The 24,169-nt window shown below is 32.9% G+C and overlaps 1 protein-coding gene across 4 annotated transcripts in view; it reads left to right on the top strand.

The window, feature by feature from the left end:
• The window catches only part of LOC126748496 (plexin-A4), a 536,890-nt gene that overhangs the window by 507,658 nt on the left and 5,063 nt on the right, over window positions 1-24,169 (top strand). For 2 of the 4 annotated variants that reach the window (XM_050457763.1, XM_050457761.1), the window contains exons 5-17: window positions 11,750-11,850; window positions 15,709-15,838; window positions 15,894-16,056; window positions 16,114-16,322; window positions 16,383-16,716; window positions 16,808-17,387; window positions 19,280-19,568; window positions 19,911-20,162; window positions 20,232-21,275; window positions 21,358-21,538; window positions 22,915-23,325; window positions 23,574-23,885; window positions 23,959-24,104. In XM_050457763.1, the coding sequence (XP_050313720.1) occupies window positions 11,750-11,850; window positions 15,709-15,838; window positions 15,894-16,056; window positions 16,114-16,322; window positions 16,383-16,716; window positions 16,808-17,387; window positions 19,280-19,568; window positions 19,911-20,162; window positions 20,232-21,275; window positions 21,358-21,538; window positions 22,915-23,325; window positions 23,574-23,885; window positions 23,959-24,104 (4,152 nt within the window). The remainder of the gene's footprint in view (window positions 1-11,749; window positions 11,851-15,708; window positions 15,839-15,893; window positions 16,057-16,113; window positions 16,323-16,382; window positions 16,717-16,807; window positions 17,388-19,279; window positions 19,569-19,910; window positions 20,163-20,231; window positions 21,276-21,357; window positions 21,539-22,914; window positions 23,326-23,573; window positions 23,886-23,958; window positions 24,105-24,169) is intronic. The other 2 variants (XM_050457765.1, XM_050457764.1) reach the window with 2 other exon arrangements.

Genomic DNA, 24,169 nt, shown 5'->3' with positions numbered 1-24,169 from the left:
ACAGTTGTGGTATAAAGCCTCAGTTTGCGTTTTAGGCAAGCAAGAGCAGATCCAGGTTCAGCAAATATAACTTTGATTGGCCTAGACCTCTCACTCTTTTTTCCAATTCGAGAGACTTTGAAGTCAGTTATTTCAGGCAAGTTAAGAGTGTTTAGGACCTCAAGTATCTGCGCTCTGTCATAATATATTCTGTCTTTGGTCACCTCAGAACGACTTTCATTAATATTAAATACCATAATATTTTTTGAACAGGAGGATCTCTCTTGAATTTCAGAGTACATGTCCACTTGCTGTACTGCAGACAAGTGGATTAGGGGGGCATTTGTTGTTTCTTGTCTATTTCCACCCGGCTTAAGCTGAGAGACTTCTACACTAAGTTCTTCAATCTTCGACTCCAGAGCGTCAATTCGATCATTTTTAAGTCTTACATTCTCATTAATTTCCTTCAAAGAGCCTTCCAAACATTGTTTTTGCTTCAATAAGAGGTCAATATTGCTGACCATAATTGTAAGAATGTCCTTATTCGAAGTATTTTGTTTCTTTATAAGGCTATCCATTTGCTTTTTTAGTTTTACCTCACTTTCAAGACTTTCAGTGTCTCCAGAAACACTTACAGAAGTGATATTATGACCGATGTCAGAGCCCGAGCCAGCAGAAAGACGTTTGTTTACATTTGATTTGCAATTTTTGCACGTCCAGTTATGAGACCCGTTTTTCTTAAATTTCCCAGCCAATAGATCGTATTCCGCATTTGTTAACAAGGAACAGCCTTTATGAACCCACGATAAACAACTAGAACACTCAATAACTGCATGATTACGATTGCATTTGCGATTACAATAAGGACAGACAAACACTTCCGTCATCCTTTACTTCTTGGTTACACAAACAATTTGCGATTAAAAAAGAGGCACTAAAATTTAATATTTCAGCTGAAATACGCTGCACTAATATCAGTTAAAAAGTATGAAAATTTGCTACACTAATATTAACGGTAGCAGTCCATTTACTATAGGAATGTTCCTTGAATAATAGAAATTCCAATGTATTGTTGTTAAAACTACTCTGTCTTTGGCATTTTATTGATTCTATGTAATTCTGTTCTAGGGATTAACTTCAGTTATAGCCAGTCAAATTAAGCACTTAAAAACACACATTTAGATATCAAACACAACTTATAACACTTTGATAAACTGTAACAAAAACTGATAATAAGAGAGAAACATTAAACACGCGTAACAGTTATACATCCTTACATACAGATTCTAAGGCTATTGTTTTGTTACGGATGAAAATTAGTTATTACACAGGACTTGCAATGCAAGATTGTCAGTTTCATCTTAGGATAAGGTGGTGGGTCTAATTATTTTATATTGCAAGCATTCTGCACAAATAGAGATAAACGTAATAATTAAAACATCGACACTGGTTAAAATTTTCTCTGTAAACGTATATTGATGGATCTATTGGTATTGACATGACTACTTGAGCACGTGAGACAGCAGGTAAAGGCCATCCAAAAAGCCTACTTTAATGAGTATTATAGATGTTTTTTCCATCTTTTATTCTGTTTAGCCTCAATAAATTTATCATAGAATTATTCCACTGTATGTTAGACATATTGGTTTAAGAATAATCGTTATTATCGCTGTTGCACAAATTGCGTGCCAAGTAGATTGAAACGAAAGAGTTGAAAATAGTATTTTTTCGAAATTAAAAACGAATAACCAGAAACACTACTACACAAGTGATGAAAAGTTGCTATATGCCATTTTCCACTTTTCTAAATTTTTAAAAATTATTTAGAAACTTATTGGCAAAAATGCTTGAGAAAATTTATTATGAAAATTATTTAAATTTTATTCAATCCTCAATTATAATAAGTTATCGAAATATAACAAGTTTCCAAATTGAATCAAACAAATATAGCATGGAGAGTAAATATTAAATCAAATCGTATAAAAAAAAAATTGTTTGCACACTTATTTGGTAAATCCTAGCAATTAAAAATGTGTTTATTTTATCCAAAGGGTATTAGGATAACCCAAAAATAAAGAAAGCACAAAATTGAACATCATACCAATATTTTTACAGCTAGAAGCAATCGGTGAAAATTCGCTAATTTACCCGTTGACGTAAATAAGGTTTTTTATTATTCATGTTCACATAACTATAATGAAATTAATTTAAAATATATTTTCCTTTCGTTTAAATGGCTTAACGATAGTATTAAAGTACCACTGATCCAACGAAGTGACCGACATAAAGTTGAATGGTCATTTCGGATTAAAGCAGAAACAATTTATAATTAGAGCTTATTAGAAGTGTGTACAAAAGTTGTGAGCTATATAATACAAAACATATTTACCAAGTTGGTATACGCTCAGGTGTTATTCCGAAATTTGAGATGTTTATTTCAATATGCGAGCACATGGAAATTTATTATATGAAACACAATTACCGTCGAAAATAAACGACTTACAGTCGCAAATCCTGAAACAAAATTTTTGTAAAACATATTTGGATAAATTCAAGTTGATAGAAATTTATTAATTACTGCATAATTTAAAAAAACAGTCCAAAAAAATCAAAAACAGCTATAAATATAAACTGTTTCGCTAGATTTCTAAAAACAGTGTCAATGACACAATTATTGCATTTATACGTACAGTAGCCGAGGCTACCCATCGCACTCTGTTGTCAGATCACCGAAGTCTTCTAACAAACAAGGCTTGTTAAAACTTTGGTGAAAGTTTTAACAAGCTTTGTTTGTTAGATGATTTCTATAAGCAGACATAGAGGTATATTCAGTGTTATACAAGTGTTGCATGTTAAATTTAGGTACTATTTATAAATTGTTAAGTTTAGCTTTTTAAGCTAATAGGAGCTGTAAAGATTGTTTTACTGTTAAAAAACGCTTTCTGGATTTCCCATAAAGTGATTTGTGGTGAATATAGTTTTAAAAATGTTATTGCTCTGGCAGTTTATTACAAAATAAATGAGAGATTAAACAAAAATAAATAAATTCTTGAAAATTTTTCTTTACGGATTACACTAGAATTGATTCCACAGAGTTGCACTGCTCCATAAAAAAAAGAGTTCCGATATGGCGACGTTCTAGGCGTCTGCAGATGCACTGGATATTCATGAGATGCATCTTCTTATAGAGTAGATCTTGTGTAAATAGGTGGAATGATATGGGCCAGTTCGAAAGCGCATTTACCGTGATGGTATCGATAAAACAGAGTCACATCAGCTCCCATCCTTCTGTGCCTCCCCTGTCCAAGCCTCTAGTTATTTCTTGATATCCTATAAGGAGTATGCCTTTTTTCTGGATGGAATCAAGCAGCTTCAATGCGTGTTTGTGGGTGAGCGAAGTTGAGGTGTTGTGTGGACGAATATGAGCCTTGTAAATCATCAAGAGCTGTTGCGGTGTATACAGCCTTTGCGTTTTAAAGAGAGCCACAAGTTTTTGAAAAGCCGCTTTAGATATTTCCGCTACATGATCATGTCAAGACGCATATTGCTTGCAACCTCCAGACATAACAGGCGAACTGCCGAAGACAGCGGCAAAGTAAAAGTAATCACGAACATAATAAGGCTTGGGGCCACAGAGGCAGTTTTCTTTGTAAATACAGCCGCCTTTGCCTTACCTGCATTAAACTCAATCAGATTGCACTCACCCCACTCCAAAATGACTTTAAGGTCGACAATAATAGTCGTTACCTGGCGACGCCTCTGGCACTGGGTGTCAGCTGAAGTAGTCTGGTTGGGCGACTTGAAGGATGAAGGAAGAGACTAATATACTGTCATCAGCAAAGCTGTAAATTGGATTACAAGTCGAGAAGGTCGGTAAAATGTAACAGGAAAAGGGTAGAGGGTAGAGATGTGAGATGAGGGTAGAATGTGTCCATCAATGATAAACTTTATGGATCGGTTCTCGAGGAAATTTCCGAGCCAAGCAACGAGAGTTGGTGACAAACCATAAGAATACAATTTGTTTAAGAGATATCATTATCATATCAGACCTTATCGAATGCCTCTGGAATATCCAGAGCTATTGCACCAGATTCACCGGATTTCTCGATAGCCTCGGTCCAAACATGCGTGACATATGCCAACAGATATATGTTTTCTCAAACCATACTAACGGTCGTTAATAATGTTGGTGGACTCCAGGTATTTCAAAATTTGCTAGTTGACAAGTTTCCCTATTACGTTGATGATTGCCGGGACTAAAGCTATCGGATGGTAATTAATAGGCACGATCTTTTTTGGGTGAATCTGCTCAAATTTTTAGTTTCCAGGAAAGAGACCTCTTCTGTATGAAAGAGAACAGTTTGCCTAATAGTGGTGTCCGCACGACCGCATAATTTTTTAATATGTTATGCATCCTTGTTAATGTTTGTTGAGAAGTTTTTTAAGATCTATGTGAGAGAATACTATCTTTGGCATCAAAGAAGCCTTTCTGGGCAAAGGTGTTTTTCCGTGTAGGTCTATGGTAGAGTCTGATACGAACATTTGCCCCAGCAAGTCTGGCCTGTTCATTACGGTTGGAACCAGAACGATCTTGATCCATTTGAGTAAATGAGAAGTTTGTTCTTCACTCTCTCATTATATGTTTTTTGCAGGTTTCGAGTGTCTGCTTGCACGCATTTGTCAAGGCATCAAAGTTGACACGATTTGCAGGGCTTCGGTTTTGACATTTGCGATAAGCAGCATTTTTGTTGTTTTACTTTTTCTTTATTAAATCTGTTATTACTAAAAGGAAATGAGATTAAACGATATACCAAGATATGCATGCTAGCCATTTTATGAAAACAATGGTATGTCACTAGTTATGTATCTGAAAGTATTTGTTTCTTTTCTACCTAACTATCAAATTTTAAGTGATTATTATGTTTAATGCCTTCTACAAAATTTTCAATATTGCATTTGCTTTTGTCGAATACGACGTTGCACACTTTCGTGGCAATACCATATGATCCTATCTAGACAAAAGGCTTTGATAGGGTTTTTAAAGACCTAGGCCCTTTAGCCCTAGCCCTAGACTTAACTTTAAGAAAAAGACTTTTCTTAAAAGGTCTTTCAAATACGGCCAAGTTAAAAATAATTGATATATAATCTTTTAGGAAACCCAAAAGATAAAATAAAGACCAATGAAAAGGATCCCGAATATATGAGATTAATTGCAACTTGTGATAAGAAGTACATAGGGCAAACAAGAAGATCATTTAATGTCAGAATTAAAAAACATGTAGCTCCTGTGGAATATGGAAGAGTTGAAAAGTCAAGTTTGACTGAACCAATTTGACTGACAAATGAAAATTACTTAAACCAGTAGTATCAATAGAAAACTAGATGCATACGAAACCTTGGCATTATTCAAAAACCAAAAGACCATTCTTAATAAGGATAAAGGTCCAATCCCTTATACTCAATTGTATAGTTTAGTTAGTGGTTAAGATTTGTTCGGTTATGCTTCGTTGCATTTTTGCTCTGTTTGTGTATACATCTTAAGTAGTTTTAGTTGAGTTTTAATTTTCTCCAGAAGATGCTAATATCGTGAGGAAAACATGTCTTGAGAGTAAAATAAAGTTTTTACTCTCTCACACTCTTGGTCTCGTGATTTGACTGTCGGTTGTTATTTTAAACCACATAACATCGAACCCAGGAAGTTCCAGAACTTGTTCCCGCTGCCAACGTATGCCCCTTCTAATGAAGACGGCAAGTCCAAAGTTGTACTTAAATCGGGTGTGGAGGTCCTGTCCTGGATACAGCATATGAATCTTCATTGTTTTCGAGTTCACTTTCGTCTTTGCTACAGCTAAAGTGTGAGGTATGTTTGCTTGCAGATGTTGGTGCACCACGTTTATGTTCGTGCTTAGACCTTTTATATATCGATAACACTTTATACCCTTAAATGTTTCACGCCTGGTGGATCTGCCAGATCAGCCTCCACTTCCGAATATCCGAACAAAAGGCTATTTTAAGTCCGGAATATTTGGTATATTCTTATATAGCAGAACGTAAATTCATCGAGAGATTGATTTTGGGAAATTACAGTACAGTATTAAGATTTATAGTGTAAAATAATAGAATTACTTAGGAGGCTGATGCAATTCGTTTAAATTTGGTGGGTTGCATTTCCTTATAACTTTCTACAGGTATGTTTTTATACATGGTGTCATTAAAATGGTGTAAAGAAATTTCGCCCTATACTTATAGAATCTTTTTTTACTATTTTTAGCGGTACTATTACCACCCGATTTTTTTTACACCATTTCAATGACACCCTGTATAGATAAGCACGACCATGATCGTATTTTCAAATTAATAAAAAATATTATTCGCTTTAACTAGATATAAACCGTGATGTCCCGATAGATTGAAATTTAAATTTATATTAAAGAGCTAGATTAGCAACAATAAGTAATGACTTCAAATATATATACCTATATAGAGGAGACCTGCATTTTAATAATATATTACTTTATTCGAATAGGGCCGATGTCATAATTCCTGAATAATGCATAATGTTCAATCAATGCAAAATATCCGACATAGATATTATCCGACGAGCAGCATCCATTTTCATAGCTTAATTAGTTTTCACACAACGCATATTTGTAAATAAAAAAATTTGAAACAAAGAATGCGCATTTGTGTTCAACTAAACCTGTAGAACAATAGTACAGAGAATATAAATTATTAATGTATTTAAAAATACAAAGTTTTAAAGTTTATCTAATTATTTAATTTTAATAACAAATAAACAATAACAAACATAATATCAGTAAACAGTTTTTTAAAACATATTGGGAAATTTTAAAAGTAGGTTAAATGAGGCCAACTTAACGAGGTATTAGCCAGGTTGCCGTACAATTTTTTCGTCCAGTATGAGGTGTGAAAGTCGAGGTATTAAAAATAAAAATAAGTAATACTTCATTTTAGAATAGATGTCCTATTAAACGTTTTGGCTGTTTAGTTTAATGTTTGTCTTTGATTAGTAAAATGACTTCAGTGTTGCAAAGCTAAAAAAAATCTAAAAAATATCTATTTTTAAGGCGTGACAATCGAAAATCTGATCCAAGAGTAGGATTTTGGTGACTTCCACTAACGTGCCAATATCTCGAAAACCATCGATTTTTTACTAAGGTCATTTTATGTTTTTCTGGGTTCTTATGAGTTGCTCCATCAGCATGTTCAGTATTATCGTTGACTTTCTGGACACCCTGTAAATAGAGTGACAAACTTGAAATGGCCATGTATTAGGAACAAAAAACTGAATAAAAAAACCAAAAAATTACAGTGTCTATAAAATGAAGGGGAAACAAGAGCAAGCATATTTTCTCATCCTTATCTGCAACTTCTTGGACAGGGTGAGATACATAATGTTGAAGCTGTTGAAAAATGCTTCCCATGATACAAACAAAATTTTAGAAAATTCTTCTCTGTTTATGAATAAAAATAATAAATGAAAACACATTTTAAATTTTTTTTATTATGATTTAATTAAATGTTCAAAATTATGCCTATCAATATACTGACATGTCTCTTGAACATCCTAAACATGTCAAACCGTAGGTATTTTGTATTGGTTTATTTGCTATTGTTTTTTGACAAAAAAAAATCAAAATCAAAAAATCAAGTTACTACACTCTATCTACCTACGGCTGTCCCGCAAGGTTCTATTTTGCATCCATTGCTCTTTTCTTTATACGTTGCTGACATGATATATAGAACGATCAACTTGACCCTTCTTTATATTTAAGATTTTAGGGGTGTATCTCACCCTGTCCAAGGGGTTGCAGATAAGCGTGAGATAATATACTTGTTTTTCTTCCTCCTTTGCTTTATCAAAACTGTGTTTACCGTTTTTGTATTCAGCTTTTCGTTCCTAATACTTTCCAAATTTCATAATCTAATTTACATCGAAGCATGATAGTAGAGAAACCGAATATACATTAAAATCGTTTATTTGGTAGATCCTACCAATGAAAATTTAGCCATAGTCTAGTTTGCGAAATCTACTTCACTAAACCAAAATATATTACGAAAGAAAAAAATATACACCGTAAACAAATATGACAAGTAAGAAGTCTCAAAGTAAAAGAAATATTAAACAAAAACAACTCGTTAAAATTTTAATTCCAAGGATAACCTATAGAGGTTGGCAGTGTTTTCCATTATTTAATATTATTATATAAAAAAAATCGATAGAAGAAAAAAAGTATTATTATTTATTAAAACTCAATCTGCTCAAATAATAAAAGATACGTTTAAGTGAATAATCTAAAATAAAGCTATTATTGTATCACAATCGTAAAGCCATTTACTATTTTTGTATAAATTTTCCAATCGACAAAATCTCCAAATTGTTTGCAGTCTTAACAAAACGTATTAAAAAATAAATTCAGGTTTTGTATGGACAATTATATCGACATAATATTTTCAAGTTTATTTATATTTCCAAAAATCTTAAGATTAGTCTTAGATATGTTTAGAAGTAAATTATTCTGTAAATGCATAGAAACATTGTTTTTTTTCTTATTTGTGATTTTCTTTTCTTAAACTTTCGAAAAAGTATTTTTTATCATTTATGAATGCATTTTATCTCGTTTACATATATGGAACACACTTTTAAAATCATAACTTAACTTTATTGGAGATTATTTTTTGGAGTTTATTTATAATGTGAAAAGGTGGGTGAAATGTGTATTCTTCTCCACATTTCCTTAATAATTGAAATATGGTATTTTACTTCTGCTTAGGTACTGCTTTTGAATTTGCATTGTCATATTTTTTTACGTACCTTAGTACGTTGTATTACGTATATTATTGTCATCTATCTCTAATATATTATTCTTTTAAAAATGTTGAGATTTAACTACAAAAATTGAAAAATGTATGAAGACATACAATGGATCTCACACATACATATAGATTGCGTTTTATCAAATTATTAGAAAAAAGTCTTATTCGGGTCGTGGAAGAGCGTCTATAGTTTGATAAGTTTCTACAACTTTGTGCCATATTAAAGTATGTCTCACATTCAGATAATAGAAGGTAGCTTTTCACAACACTTATCTTCAGAAGAACATATTAATTGGATCAGCAAACCATAATCACGTGATGTTTAGCGACGACTCCAAGTTTTTTTTGAATAACAGTGATTGAAGTGTTAAAGTTTAGGAGAATCAGGCATATTGCACAATTTCGGAAAGTCAGTCTTTTGTATACAGTGCTTTCATTTCAAAACGAACCACCCTTAATAACTTCTTTAAATAAAAACTCGTTAATTAAGATATACAGGCGGACGTTTAATTCTATATTTGACAAATTTCTTTCAATCACCTCCAGCTAACCTCCCTTTGATATGTCAAATTTGCACCCCCATCGTGTAACACATCATCAAGTCAGTAGCAAAACAAAATTAAATCGGTTAACGTACCAGCGAATAGTGAGCTAAAATGTCTGGTAATAATGAATATTTTATCGACGTCATACTTTGGTATGTCAAATGGCTATCCTATATATGTACATCCTAAGTTTATAGACTTATAAACAGTTAGGATGTCTAAATGTGTTTAAAAATAAACATTTTAATCAGTACACAGAATTTATTTATTTTGTTAGAAGTACTCAAAATATGCTCCGTTATTCGCGACACAATAATAGTCTTTTTTGAAATTTCTCACGAATATTGGCAAGCGTTTCTCCACTATCTCTAAATTCGCGAGAAATTCGATCCTTAAAATCATTATTATTTTTAGGTGAGGTTTTATAAACTTTACTCTTTAAATACTTCTAAAGGAAAAAACCTAGTGGTCTTAAGCCTGGCGACCGTGCAATCCATTCAATTACACCATGCCTGCCAATCCACATCCCTGGAAACTGTTCATTAAGCCACTCTCAAGCTGTAAAAGCGTAGTGCGGGGGAGCTCCATCTTGTTGAAAATACAAATTATTTTCGTTTAGGATTCCGATACCATTTTCATCCACTTGGTTTTCCAAAGATTGGACGATTGATATTGTATTTTCGAAAAGGTCTAAATAAATTTGTCCAGTTCAATTTTTTTCCAAAAAAAAATGATTTTGTTACCATAAATTCCTGTCCATAAACATTAATTTTTTCAGGATACCGAGTATGACCCTCTCGAAAAAGGTGTGGATTTTTATTATCCCAGTATTTACAGTTATGCCGGTTTACCAGACCTTTTAGAAAAAAAGTTGATTCGTCACTAAATCAGATGTTTACTAAATACGGGTCCTCGTCAATTCGCTGGCACATCAGTTTGCAAAATTCAATTCTCCTATCAAAATCTCCTCCTTGTGGTTGAAGCATTTGAATTTTGTAGGGGAAAAACATATTTTTTTAAGTTTGTGTATAGAACCTGATGAAATATTAGTTAACTTTGCGACCTCGCGGATAAATCGCTTCAAGTTGCATCAATTTTTTTGACGAAGTAAGATGGAAAATTAAAAATGTGTGACACTTTAGGCAACCATTGGACCTACCAAAGGTTAAGTTGATAAAATGTCTTTTATTACCACATATATTTTTTACTCTTTACTTTTTCTTTATACGTCCACCGATTTTTTCTCAGTTTGGTTAGATAATAAAAGTTTGGAAGATAATTTTTTAATGTTTGTTGGGTATTTTTTTCATAAATCAGTCTAACTCCTAAGAAACTACCATTTTGTACGTTTAGTGCCTAAAACTAGCTTCAACTATATTGACAAATTGAGCTCTGTATAACACAACGTCCAACTTACAAGATGTTAAACCCAATATTATCTTTTATCTATTATCGTTTAATAACAGTAATATAAAAAAAATTAAAAGAACGTTACAATTCATTCTTAATCCTAGTACAGGTTGAACAAAATATCTTGATAACTGTGATTCGGTTGCGCAATAGCACGACTGGGGAAAGGAGAAGATTAAGTAATTGTATTCTCAAATCTAAGAGTACAGCAGCTTAAAATTCAGCTTATCCAGCTTATTTTCAGATGAAATGGTTGTTATAAAGCTACATTCGGCTATTCTATATTTCTTCTATCCAATGCACTAAGTCAACCACGCTTTATTTATAGTGAATATTTTATTTCATGTCTTGTATTTAGTAGTCTTTCATCTACGCATCTCAGAGGACAAGGTATTTTTTTAATCTGTAGAACATTAGGTATATTATAAGAATAGAATAGTGTAGTGAGTATCGCGATAGGTTAATATAACTACTATTTAACTTGTTAGGCCCCACCGTCTTAATAATACTAATTGTCTTTAAAAAATTAACGAGAGCATGCATTTTCGAACTCATCCTATTCTAATTGTTTGAGAATGTAATCGTCAATTGTATACAACAAGCTGACAAATTATGTCGTTTAACGAATATATCGAATAATCCAAATATGTGTCACAGTCAAGTTAGATTTATTAAATATGGAAGTTTGAACTGCAATGATGCAGTCACCGGCCATGATTTGTATCGGAGTTCATATCGCTTTTAAAGCCAAATGACGAATTATTACTGAATTGGATTGTTACTATTATTATTATTCGATTTACCTTACCATTATGGTGCTTTAAACGCATTTGTTGTATTAAAGTACATCTCTTTTTTAAATATAATATGATTATAAAATAATGTAAGCAAATGTTATAAAAAATTATATATTTTCGTATTAGTAAAAATAGTAATGCGTACGCCATTTATTTTTTTAACTGTTTTTTTTCTTGCAGGTGTCAAAAGTGAAAGTTCAAGAATGCACAGTCTACAGAAATTGTATGGAGTGTTTGGGAGTAAAAGACCCGTACTGCGGATGGTGTTCATTAGAAAATAAGTAAGCCTTTATAAATTATTTATTCAATTATCGGCCGATATAACTCTATAAAATTGTGGATGAAAAGCAAATAATTTATGAGTTTTAGCCATATGGTTTTGTAATTTGTTCTTTCCATATTCACTATGCACGTCTGGCCAACTTATATTTTGGTTATGGAAATCAAAGTATTAACTTAAAATAACAAGTTAAAAAGAGAACAACAGAATTTTTCCTGTTTCGACCTAAGTTGAACAGGGAAAAAGGCAGAGAGGATTAGTGCTAATGTTTCGGCGCCTGATCAATCCCGAGTGTAATTACCACGCAAAAATACATTTTTCTTCTCAGCGACTAGTGCAAGTGGGAAAACGTGGAATTGGTGAAGCATTGTTGTTCTCTCTCTAACTTAAGACTTTGCCTATAATTTTTTCCCGGGTATTTCGGCATCCAAGAAAGATATTTGGCCAGTCGTGTATGTTTTTTATATCAATGTATGTTTTGGTTTTAATGACTTTTCTAAATGATACATACTTCTTTTAAAATCCTTAAAATTAGAACTAGAAAGTTTATGTAGCAGCCAACCTGGATAAAAAGATATTCTAACTACATAAAAGATCTCTATGTTTGGTACAAATATACTAATTCCAGGGAATACTTCGTTACATACAAACGTGAAAGGAAACAATATCGATGTTACATCTCCTCTTATAAAAAGTCTATAAATGATAACAAAATCCAAAATTCAAAAAACAAGATAAAATCGGCATGGTCAATCATAAAATCTGAGTCAGGTAAAAATAAAACTAACAACAATATTGTTTTAAGGAAAGATGGTCAGTCCATTGAAAACCCAGCTTTAATTATTTGCTAAACATTTTACTCTTGGCCATCAACAAAGCTGTAACTCCAATATACATGACTTGCATAATGATTATCCAACCATATTTCTCAATCCTGTTAATTCTCAGGATATCTTTAAGATATTGATGAACCTTCCAAATAAATTTTCCTCTGGCGCGAATGAAATTCCGGAATTCGTTTTAAAGTTAGTGGGGATTCACTTAGCCGGACCCATTTCCAATGTTATTCAATGAGAGTTTTGCTACCCAAGTTTTCCCTTCTGCTCTTAAGCGAGTAAAAGTAGTACCTGTTTTTAAGGGAGAAGAAACGAATATTGCCAACTTTCCGCCGGTATCCGTATTACCATCCATTTATCTATCAAATAGTTATGAATTATTTAACTTACCATCAAATAATAAATAAACAACAATACGGATTCGTTCCCAAAAGATCGACGGAAATGGCCATTTAGTGCATGACAATATATCATGGAGGATCTTGAGAGAAAGGCTCTTGAGTAGCTGGACTGTATTTCGATTTGTCTAAGGCGTTTGACACAGTTGACCATTCCTGCTGGACATCCTGGAACAGTATGGCATCAGGGGTGCAGCATCTAAATTACTCAGTTTATATGTAGAGCAAAGAGAACAAATAGTTTGTGTGACACATTTCGGCTAACCAACGTTTTCCCAAATTATAGGAAGAGGTGTGACTCAGGGCTCAATCTTGGGACCTGTGCTCTTCCTATTATATTATGTCAATGGTTTGCCTGAGCTGTTCCCTTCTGATATGATTTGTCAATTCGCCAACGACACAACCGCAGTGGAGCGCATGAGGACCTGGTGTCCGGACCGTAAGTTGTCTTTGAACTCTAGTAAAACGGAGTTACTAGAGTTCTTACTGAGAGATTAATTTTTCGAAGGTCACTGTTGTCTCAGAATCTCTACTTGTGTGGTCTGGTGGGCAGTCAATTCCTGTAGCCAATAGTATTAAATTCTTAGGAGTACACATTGACCTCAATTTAAATTGGGAGAAACATACTAAAAACCTTTATTCCAGATTAGCTAGCTTGTGCGGATTGTTTAGAAGATTAAGGGATGTAGTGTCTGAGGTATCTCTTCGCCTATTTTATTTCGAACAGGTACAGTTGATCTTACAATATGGTATCTGTTTCTGGGGATCAGCAAGAGGAGCTCTAGATATAATTGGAATGCAAAAGCGTATCATTCGTTGTTTATTGGGCCTGACCTACAGAACTTCCTATAGACCTTACTTCAGCAAACTAAAAATACTCACCCTTCCCTCCTTATACTTTTCTTCTTTGGTGTTATTCGTGAAAAAACACAATCATTTGTTTGTTGAGAATAGGCAATGTACGCTGAGGATGTGACTGTGATCACACGACATAAAAGCGATCACCGCATTCCATTGCATAATTCAGCTCACTATGAAAGAGGTTCTCATTATATGGCCATCAGGGCTTATAGATTCAATGCTTCTAATATCAGCAGGTAGCAGCTGATATTAGAAGCATTGAATCTAAAGTCCAATTTAAAAAAGCTGTTTACCACTGATTGCAGATTAAATGTTTTTACTTTTAGATAATAATTATAACTTATGTTTATTTTAAATTTTGTTTATATGAGGCTATTGCCTCTATGAATTCTAGATAAGAAAAATTAATGTATCCTTTGGGAGCTAGATCCTTCTTTATATGACGTTGCTTTGTCGTCCTGTATACGATTTTGTTGGCAAATAAAGGATATTATTATATTATTATTAACTTGCAAATTCTGTCTGAATCTTTACTTAACATAGTAATGGCTCCCTGGCTAGTGTAGTTGCAACGCAGCGCTTGGCTGCTTGGCGCAGCCATGGTTTACTGTGAATATTTTGACCCATACATGCTTATTGATACAAGTATAGTTGCTTTTGTGTTTCTTTTCCAATTCCTAAAAAGTTTTATTTGAATGATGTGTATGTGACTTTTAACTATGTGAAAGATCACAAATTTATTACCTACATTGTGCGAAACCTTATGTTCGATCAAAAAGTCATTTCAAAAATCATTTTCAAAATAATATACATTTCTGCCTGAAAAGCTTGTATTACAAGGTATTATTTAAATTCTTGAATTGATTGATTGGGATGAATTTTCATTGATTTACAAACAAATGAGTGTTTGGAAAGGTCCATTTGGGATTGTTTTTGAATTTCAGTGTATATCCAGATTATACATTTTCTATTAAATATCAGTTCATTTATAATCTATAGAAATAGAACACAACATTCAAACTATCACAGAAGTCTTTTTTTATAGTTTGTATTACGGCCCTGATGTTTAAAGGCGTTTTGATTTTATTTTACGACTATAATTTCTCGTTTTAAGTTCAAACGGACCGAAGCGAGTAAACAGGCTTTTGTAAAGGTGCAAGCTCTATCATATCTATCTTTCCAGATATTGATTCAGATTTAGGACGGTATTTATTAGGATTTAAGGGGCCCTTTTCAGCAGGAAGAAAACTTGAAACCGGATTATTTGACACCAAATTTAATTTAAAAAGTTCCTTGCCGAAGGTAAAAATAAGGGACATGTAATTGAAAGTCTTAAAACTGCTGTCAGCGGGTAAGTTTGTTTTGCGGGCAGATTCTCTGTCATGGATAGAAATTCATCCTTTGCAACTTGATCACGGTGGATAAGTTAAGACAAATAAAACAGTCACGTCTGGCTCTTTGTTTTTTACGTGTCACTTTCTCCTCTTTCACATAAAGTTTTTATTTCTTCTATCTTAACCATGAACGGTTCCTTGTCTTTGCACAAAAAAATTAACACATTTTAAATTATTTTAGTTTTACCTTAGTGTGTCTTTTAATTACACTGAAGTTTAATATACGTATTAATTTGATGTTACTTATATTTTCAGTTTTTTTATTAACATTACATAAATTCCACTGTGTATAATTTACGTTATGTGTTATTTTTGATACTTCTTACACCTTTTAAAACATTTTAGATCTATAAGCATATATTATTTTCAGATGCAGCCTAAGATCAGACTGTCAAGACGCTGCTAAAGACCCTTTATACTGGATTAGTTATAAAAGTGGTCGTTGTACTACCATAACTTCGGTTATACCCAATCAGTTACAGAGGACCACAGCCAGAACGGTTTGTAGTATAAACATCATTTTAAAATTTTATATTTAACATTCGTTATTTGTAGCTCGACTTAGTTATTGATAATCTTCCAAGTCTCAGCGGTCACTTTTTATGTGCATTTACTGCTTTGGATAAAACTCTAGTAACAAATGCCACGCGAAAAGGTTCTGGAGTTAATTGCACCACACCAAGAACGGATTCTTTACCTTCTATACCTCCTGGTCAACGTAAGAAAACGCCAATTGGTTTGTCATTAGAATGCAAATAATTGATTGTTTTTTTAGACCACTTCACAGCAAAGCTTTCAGTAAGGATGACATCGGGTCCAGACTTTGTTGCAACGAATTTCACATTTTTCGACTGCAATACTTACAGCTCTTGCACACAATGTGTTTCTTCTTCTTTCCCTTGTGATTGGTGCGTTGATGGACATCGATGTACCCATGACACGGCTGAGAATTGTCGAAATGATATTCTTGTAACTGGTGTTAGCGTAAGTCTATCTCAAAATATATTTTTCAAAAATTAGGTTTTAAAATTTTCTTAATTTCAGCGAGCTGGTCCAAGCTACAGGTCAGGACCTGCATTTTGTCCTACTATTAACTCTACTGTTGGTAATACTCCGGAGATTTTAGTGGCTTCAGGAATTAAAAAAGCTATAAAAGTAAAAGTTCATATTATTGGACAATTTATTGTTCAAACGAGATTTGTTTGTCAATTTAACATTGAAGGCAGGGTCACTAGTGTTAATGCCCAATTGCTCGGAGACACTATTTACTGTGACTCGATGGAGTTCTCCTATTCATCGAGAGCACCTAATATAACTGCTACCTTTGCCGTAATTTGGGGTGGATCAAAGCCTTTGGATAACCCGGACAACATACACAGTACGTAGTTCTCATATCTGGTTAATTAGCGTTTTTTAAGTCCAATTTAAGTTTTTTTTATCTCATTAACTGTAATGCTCTTATATTTTAGTTGTGATATATCGTTGCCATGACATGGCAGACAACTGCGGTATCTGCTTAGCTCTCTCGGAAAAGTACGAATGCGGATGGTGCCAAAGTTCTGATAGATGCGAGGTTAAGGATCAGTGCGAAGTAGGTTCCGCAGTCTGGCTAAATAGGAGCCAAACTTGCCCTAATCCTGAAATTACCTCATTCTCTCCCGAGTTGGGTCCCTGGGAGGGAGGTACCAATATTACCATTCAAGGAATTAACTTAGGAAAAACATTTGACAATATATATACAGGGGTTAGCATAGCGGGGATCAGTTGCCAACCTTACAAGCATTTGTACATAAAAACAAAACAAATTGTATGTATAGTTGATGGTCCTGGTACAAAGGAACCTCGCCAAGGACCGGTTACAGTTAAGGTTGAAGATTATCGGGGAGAATCCAAGACACATTACCGATTTGTCGATCCATCTATCACTGGGATTTCACCAAGATATGGACCAAAATCTGGTGGCACGGCACTTCAAATAACTGGAGAATATATGAATGCAGGAAGTAATATACAGGCTTTCCTAGAAGATCTACCATGTAAAATAGTTTCGTAAGTTTTTTTTTTAATATACACCGTCAGCAATTCGCTTTCTTGAGTGCGTAAAATAGCCATGCGTTAACAGATTAAAGAGTCCTTAATTTCAGTTGATTCGCCATTGCCCCACTTACGCTACCTGAATCTAAGAATGGTGTCCATACGCTTTTTAGGATTTAGTAGTTTCTATCAAAATGTTCTTTTTTGTTAAACCGTGATCTAAATGTTGTATTTATGTATAAGCCTTAATAAGCCTTAAAATTAAACAAGTTGGTAACTTAATTAACATATCAAATGCTTGAAAATAGTTCCCTGTTAGCATTCACAGTATTTTTTATTTATTCACGGCATTTTGGTTTTTAACTTCTTTATACATCTACTCCAGGCCTTTCATGTGGAAACCTGGAAATTAGTTAAATTAATAAATTGCCCAATCAATTCACCCACACCCAGCTCTTAAATACCATTTAACCAAATTATGTTTTTGTACACAGGAACTTATTTTCAATTTTTAGAGTAAACGTTTATTAATTCTATTTACTAATTGCTATTAAAAAATATATTTATATTTATACCATGCGTTACTTACATTTTTTTAATAAAAACTCCATGACGGTTGAGGTGCCTCACGCTAAAGGTTCAAGCATGTTTCAAATAATTAATTAAAAATTAAATTAGCTAATAAGATATAAAAGGTGTTACTTAATGATATGTCATAACATTGTTAATGTGTAGAATTTAATTCGAAAAGTTTATATAAGTGGCGTAGTAATGGCAAATACTACGCGATTAACTTAAGAAAATAAATTATAAAAACATGCTTTAGTAGCATAAATACATGGTATTTGTTCTTAAAGCTTCTTATAATATAAAATGGGAATATATATCGAAATATTACTAACATATAATTAAAAAAAAAATAAAATCTTTAAATAGGGGTCCACATGAGTCCTGTGATTTATGACACATCTAATGGCTCTTTTTTGTTTTGCAAAACAAACACAGAGTTAAAAGGCCCTTGACTACAGCAACCTAAATTGCTATTCCGTGCCACAGGTGACTTTCAATCAATAAAAAATATACTGATTTTGCAGATTCCAGTTCATTTGAAATCACTCTAACAACATGACATCTCTAGCCAGTTTTTGCCTCAATGCTGATATATGGTCACAAAACTTCAGTTTATCATCAATAACAATTCGAAGAAATCTGTTAAAATTATTAACTTCCAATTATTTTTTTGAATCATTAACTGGTCTGAACATACAAACTTAATAATTTAGTCTTATCTATATTTAAAGACAACAGATTAGCATCACACCACTGTTTAACCGTTAATAAATCTTCAGAAATTGTTCTTGTTAATGTGCTTTTATTATTGTTTGCCTCTAAAATGGTGGTGTTATCTGCAAAAATAATGAAGAATCCTCTTATGTGAAGAGACGCCAGGTTATTTATATATAATAGAAATAAAATAGGACCCAGAACCGAACCCTGAGGAACTAATTATCATTCTCTATTAGGTTCTTTATTATCACTTAATTATAAGCAAAAAGGCCTCTTTTGTCATAAAACGTCGTAAAGCTTAGGGTATGGGAGAAATCGTTAAAAAAATATTTTATATTAACTACATAAACATTTAGCAAAAATTATTGAAATAAATGAAATTAGCGTTGCTTGTTGTCAGCGATGATTGTTTTGTTATTAATCATTTTATTTGTATTCACATTCAAACACACCTTTTTGTTTTTTGTACTTAAAATTAATCCACGAATAGCTCTTGCAAATTATGACATACCATTAACTAACTGTATATATACAGAGTTTATAATTTTAATTTAGTTCATATTGGTAATTTTAGTCTGTTGTGACTATTTCCTTTCATTAATCAATATTTTGTATTACAGTACGGAACAGAACCAGGCCCTGTGCATCACAAGTGCTTCAAATACGACATCAAAGAAGAAACTTAAAATGAAATTTGATAAAGGTGATAGATACCTTGAAAATATGATGTTCGAATATGTGGAAGATCCAGTAATTGAATCTGCTGAATCCGGAGTGCAAAGCGGACAAATAAAATTTCCCAAGGGTATCCCAGCCGGTGGTATTAAAATATCTGTAACTGGAAAGAATTTGGCATATATACAGAAGCCCCAGATGTATGTCTTTTATGAGCAGAAGATGTTTATTAGTGTAAGTATAAGTCTTAAATTTTAGTGTAATTAAATCATGACAAATGAACATAACTTCCATTTGTCAAACAAATTGTCACTTCCGTATAACAAAAATCACCGACAATGTTAAAGTTTTATTTTTGATCGGCCGTCCGGTTGATTTCTTTTCAACTAGGTATATCCAGTATACACCCCCTTTTTGCCTTTAATGCTCCTAATAACGCTTTTTCTTCTTTATTTACAATAAGTTTTCAAGAAAGCTGATAATGAAATAGTCATCTATATCGATGTCATATATATCAATAAAAATATGCAGGAGTCACTCTACTCCAAATTAATATGTAAATTATTTTATTTTTAGGAATGTACAGTTCTAAGCAATACTAGTATGGTCTGCATGAGCCCAGTAATAGATGAAGTAGAAGATTCAAAATTAGATGCAGATAATCCTTTAAAACTAGAGTATGGATTTCGTATGGATAATGTTACTGGAGTGCAAAATCTGACTCAATCTAAAAAAGAATTTAACCCATTCCTTCTTTATCCTAATCCCACTTTCTACCCATTTGATAAGGAGGTGAAATATTACAAATCAGACTACCTTAACATCAACGTAAGTTAATAATTTAAAATTCTACAATATCGAAAATTATACACCGCTAACTATTGTCTACATTTGCAGGGACAAAATATTGACAGAGCATGCCAGGAATCAGATGTAGAAGTACGCATAGGAACAAGTTACTGTAATGTAACGTCGTTATCAAGACAGCAACTAACTTGCCGACCCCCTGAAGCTCAACCTCCTGCTATTGATCAAACTGGTCAACTAAATGGAGAAGCTTTACCAGAAGTTGTTGTAACTGTGGGAGGCTCTCTTAGATACTCTATTGGTCATCTTTCCTACTCTTCACCTCAAAGCTTAAATGGAACATTTACCAAACCTACGTTAATTGGAGCAAGTATTATTGTGGTTATTATCGCAGTATCATTTGTCATGTTTTTGATCGCGTACAGAAGAAAGTCAACAGAAAGTAATAGAGTATTAAAAAACATGCAAGAACAAATGGATATATTAGAGTTAAGGGTTGCCGCAGAGTGCAAAGAAGCTTTCGCCGAACTACAGACTGAAATGACAGATCTGACAAGCGATCTAACTGCTGGTGGTATTCCTTTCTTAGACTATAGAACATATGCAATGAAAATCCTGTTCCCTAATGAAGAAGATCATGTTGTTCTTCAATGGGAACGGCCCGAGTTAATATGCAAAGAGAAGGGGCTTAGGTTATTTGGTCAATTAATAATGAACAAAACATTTCTGCTTTTATTTATAAGGACTTTGGAGAGCAATAGATATTTCTCTATGAGGGATAGAGTAAACGTAGCTAGTCTTATTATGGTCACTTTGCAAAGCAAAATGGAGTATTGCACTGATATATTAAAAACCCTTTTAGCTGAATTAATAGAGAAATGCATGGAAGGAAAAAGCCATCCAAAACTTCTGCTTAGAAGAACTGAAAGTGTGGCAGAAAAAATGCTTAGCGCGTGGTTTACCTTCCTGTTATACAAATTTTTAAGAGAATGTGCTGGAGAGCCATTATTTATGTTATTCAGAGCAGTTAAACAGCAAGTAGACAAAGGTCCAGTAGATGCTATAACTTCTGAAGCTAGGTATTCACTTAGTGAGGAGAAACTTATCCGACAATCAATAGATTTTAGACCTATGGTAAGCAAATATGTTAATTACATTTAATAAGCTATTACGATAATCCAAAAATTAAGATAAGCTAGTAATTACACTTTTTCAGACTGTATACGTATCGATATCTCAACAAGCCTTTGTGGGAGGTTTGGATATAAATACAGATAATGTTCCAGTAAAGGTTCTGGACTGTGATACCATAAACCAGGTTAAAGAAAAGTGCCTGGATACCATTTATAGGGCTACGCCTTACTCACAAAGACCTAGAAAGGAGGATCTTGATTTAGGTGAACTTTTGAATTTCTAATTTTATTTTCCCTTTTTACCAAAAATCCCCACACGCTTGCATGAATTTAGTTTTGGCAGAAACTTTAGAATATAATTTTTAAATATGTTGGTAAAGGCAGTGAACCTAACTAATATTACAATGGTTTTGTTTCTCAAGTCAATCTGAAAACATGTTCAGTTAACTTCTTAAAATTTCAACAAAACAAAAACGGAATCTGCCGTAAAAATTTAAAAAGGGGCATTTTGTAAATTATTCAATGAACAAATGATTATTAGCCCCTCTTGTCGATACTATTGAGTGCTGTACTTTGTTAACATTAAATCTTTGATTTTTCTCAAAAAACGATTTAATGAGAAAAGTATGTTTACAAGAGAATTTAAAAAATTAGTTAAAAAAATCATAAAAATATAATTTACATCAGTTTCCATATCATTAATACAAAATCACTGTAGTGGTCCAACGCCTTCACCTAAACTGTACCAAAAATACCAAAAATATGCTTCCTTCTAACACCTTCCCCGATTAGCAATATAGAAAGACTAATTGCTAGTTGCATCATACTAACATTAGAATTTAAAAGATATATGTCTACAGAGGAGGAAACTGATTAAAACATTATTTCTTGGGCTAAATACCATGGTAATTAGCCCAAGAAATAATGTTTGTGACCTGTAAGGTCTGGCCGAAAGGTGAAAAAAACACAAATATAGTCAAGAACTTCCAGTATAGCTACTAGAACTGAAAGGAAATCTAGGTTACATTTTAATGCGGTTAATTATTTATTGAGGGAATATTAGGGCCTTTATAAAGGTTAAAACCAAAAAAATTTGGTATCTTTATAGGAATTTTTAAACTTTTGAAAAAAAATTCAAGATCGATAAACATTACAACCAGTGTTAAAAATATAAAAATGGATGAAAATAAAAGAGGTCAATTATAATAAATACATATAAAACTACCTGAAACGTGGGTACTTTGATAAACCCGACATGAACTTGATTCTGTAATATAAGACGATCATATTTATTTATTTTTGGACCAACCATAATTATTTTACAGTTTACGTTAATCTGAATATAATTTACCAGTTTTTTACTTTAGGGTAATTTAAACGCTATCCAAGGTTATAAAATAAAATTCACCTGAAATTCCTTGAGTCACAATAAACGCCAATTTTTAAAATAATTTTATATAGTTTAAGTTTTTCTGAAATGAATCTAACTTAAAGTACAGAAAATATTGATCTTTGCTCCTCTTTAGACATTTTGACTAAGCGGGTCATAATTTAAAAATTAAACAACTACAGACGTCTCGTTGAAGTGTATATGACCAATCGCTACTATGTTTCGGCTATTAGTTATTCAGGAAATTTAGTTTATTTTACAGAATGGCGCACAGGAACCTCCGGAAGATTGATTCTCTATGACGAAGATACCACCACTAAAGTAGAGGGAGAGTGGAAAAGAAAGAATACGCTCCAACACTATAAAGTGCCTGACGGGGCTTGCCTTAGTCTAGTATCAAAACAAAGCTCAATATACAACCTGAGCATATTTTCCGATAAGAATGATAAGACACATAAGTATGAAACATTAAATTTGAGTAAGCTTAACTCTGTGAGTCCACCTTTAAGTAGAGCCACTAGTCCATTAAATCATGATCATGATCAGGGATATAAATTGTGGCATTTGGTAAAACACCATGATAATGATAACCAGAAAGAAGGTGAAAGGGGCAACAAAATGGTATCTGAAATTTATCTGACTAGGTTGCTTGCCACAAAAGGTATGTACCTTTTTTATTCATTTGTCATTGCTCATTCATTGTTCATCATTTGATGTTGTATCATAACATCAAATGATACAACATCTAGAAGTACTATACAAATACTATAATTTGAATAACTGATTTAAATATTGCTCAACATTGCAAGTTTATTAATAATATATTACAAGCATTTTTAATGGTATTTAAGTATGTAATTTGTATATTTTGAGTTTTAGATTTATCCTAACAAACGGTATTATTTTTAGGTACTTTACAAAAATTCGTGGATGACCTTTTTGAAACCATATTTAGCACAGCGCATAGAGGGTCTGCCCTGCCGCTTGCCATAAAATATATGTTTGATTTTCTGGATGACCAAGCATTGCAACATGGTATCTCGGATCCTGAAGTAGTGCACACGTGGAAAAGCAACTCACTTCCGCTTAGATTTTGGGTGAATCTAATAAAGAACCCCAATTTCGTATTTGATATTCACAAGTCGAATATCGTCGACGCGTGCCTCTCCGTTGTTGCTCAAACCTTTATGGACTCTTGTTCTACGTCTGATCATAGACTAGGTAAGAATGTTTTTTCATGCCTTCCAGAAATAAAAAATCCTATTTTGTTAATCAAATGTTATGTCTTTTTTAGGAAAAGATTCCCCTAGTTCTAAGCTTTTATATGCAAAGGACATTCCATGTTATAAAGATTGGGTGGATAGATATTATTCTGATATCAAAAGTATGCCAGCCATTTCTGACCAAGATATGAATGCGATGTTAGCCGAGGATTCTAGGGTAAGTACGAAATAATAAAAATAAGATTTTGTTATAGTCACTATACTATATGGTAAATATTTATG

Source organism: Anthonomus grandis, chromosome 22 (assembly GCF_022605725.1).
Source record: "Anthonomus grandis grandis chromosome 22, icAntGran1.3, whole genome shotgun sequence".
Taxonomy (NCBI): domain Eukaryota; kingdom Metazoa; phylum Arthropoda; class Insecta; order Coleoptera; family Curculionidae; genus Anthonomus; species Anthonomus grandis.
Note: the sequence above shows the minus strand (reverse complement) of the source record. Positions and strands in the feature narration are given on the sequence as shown.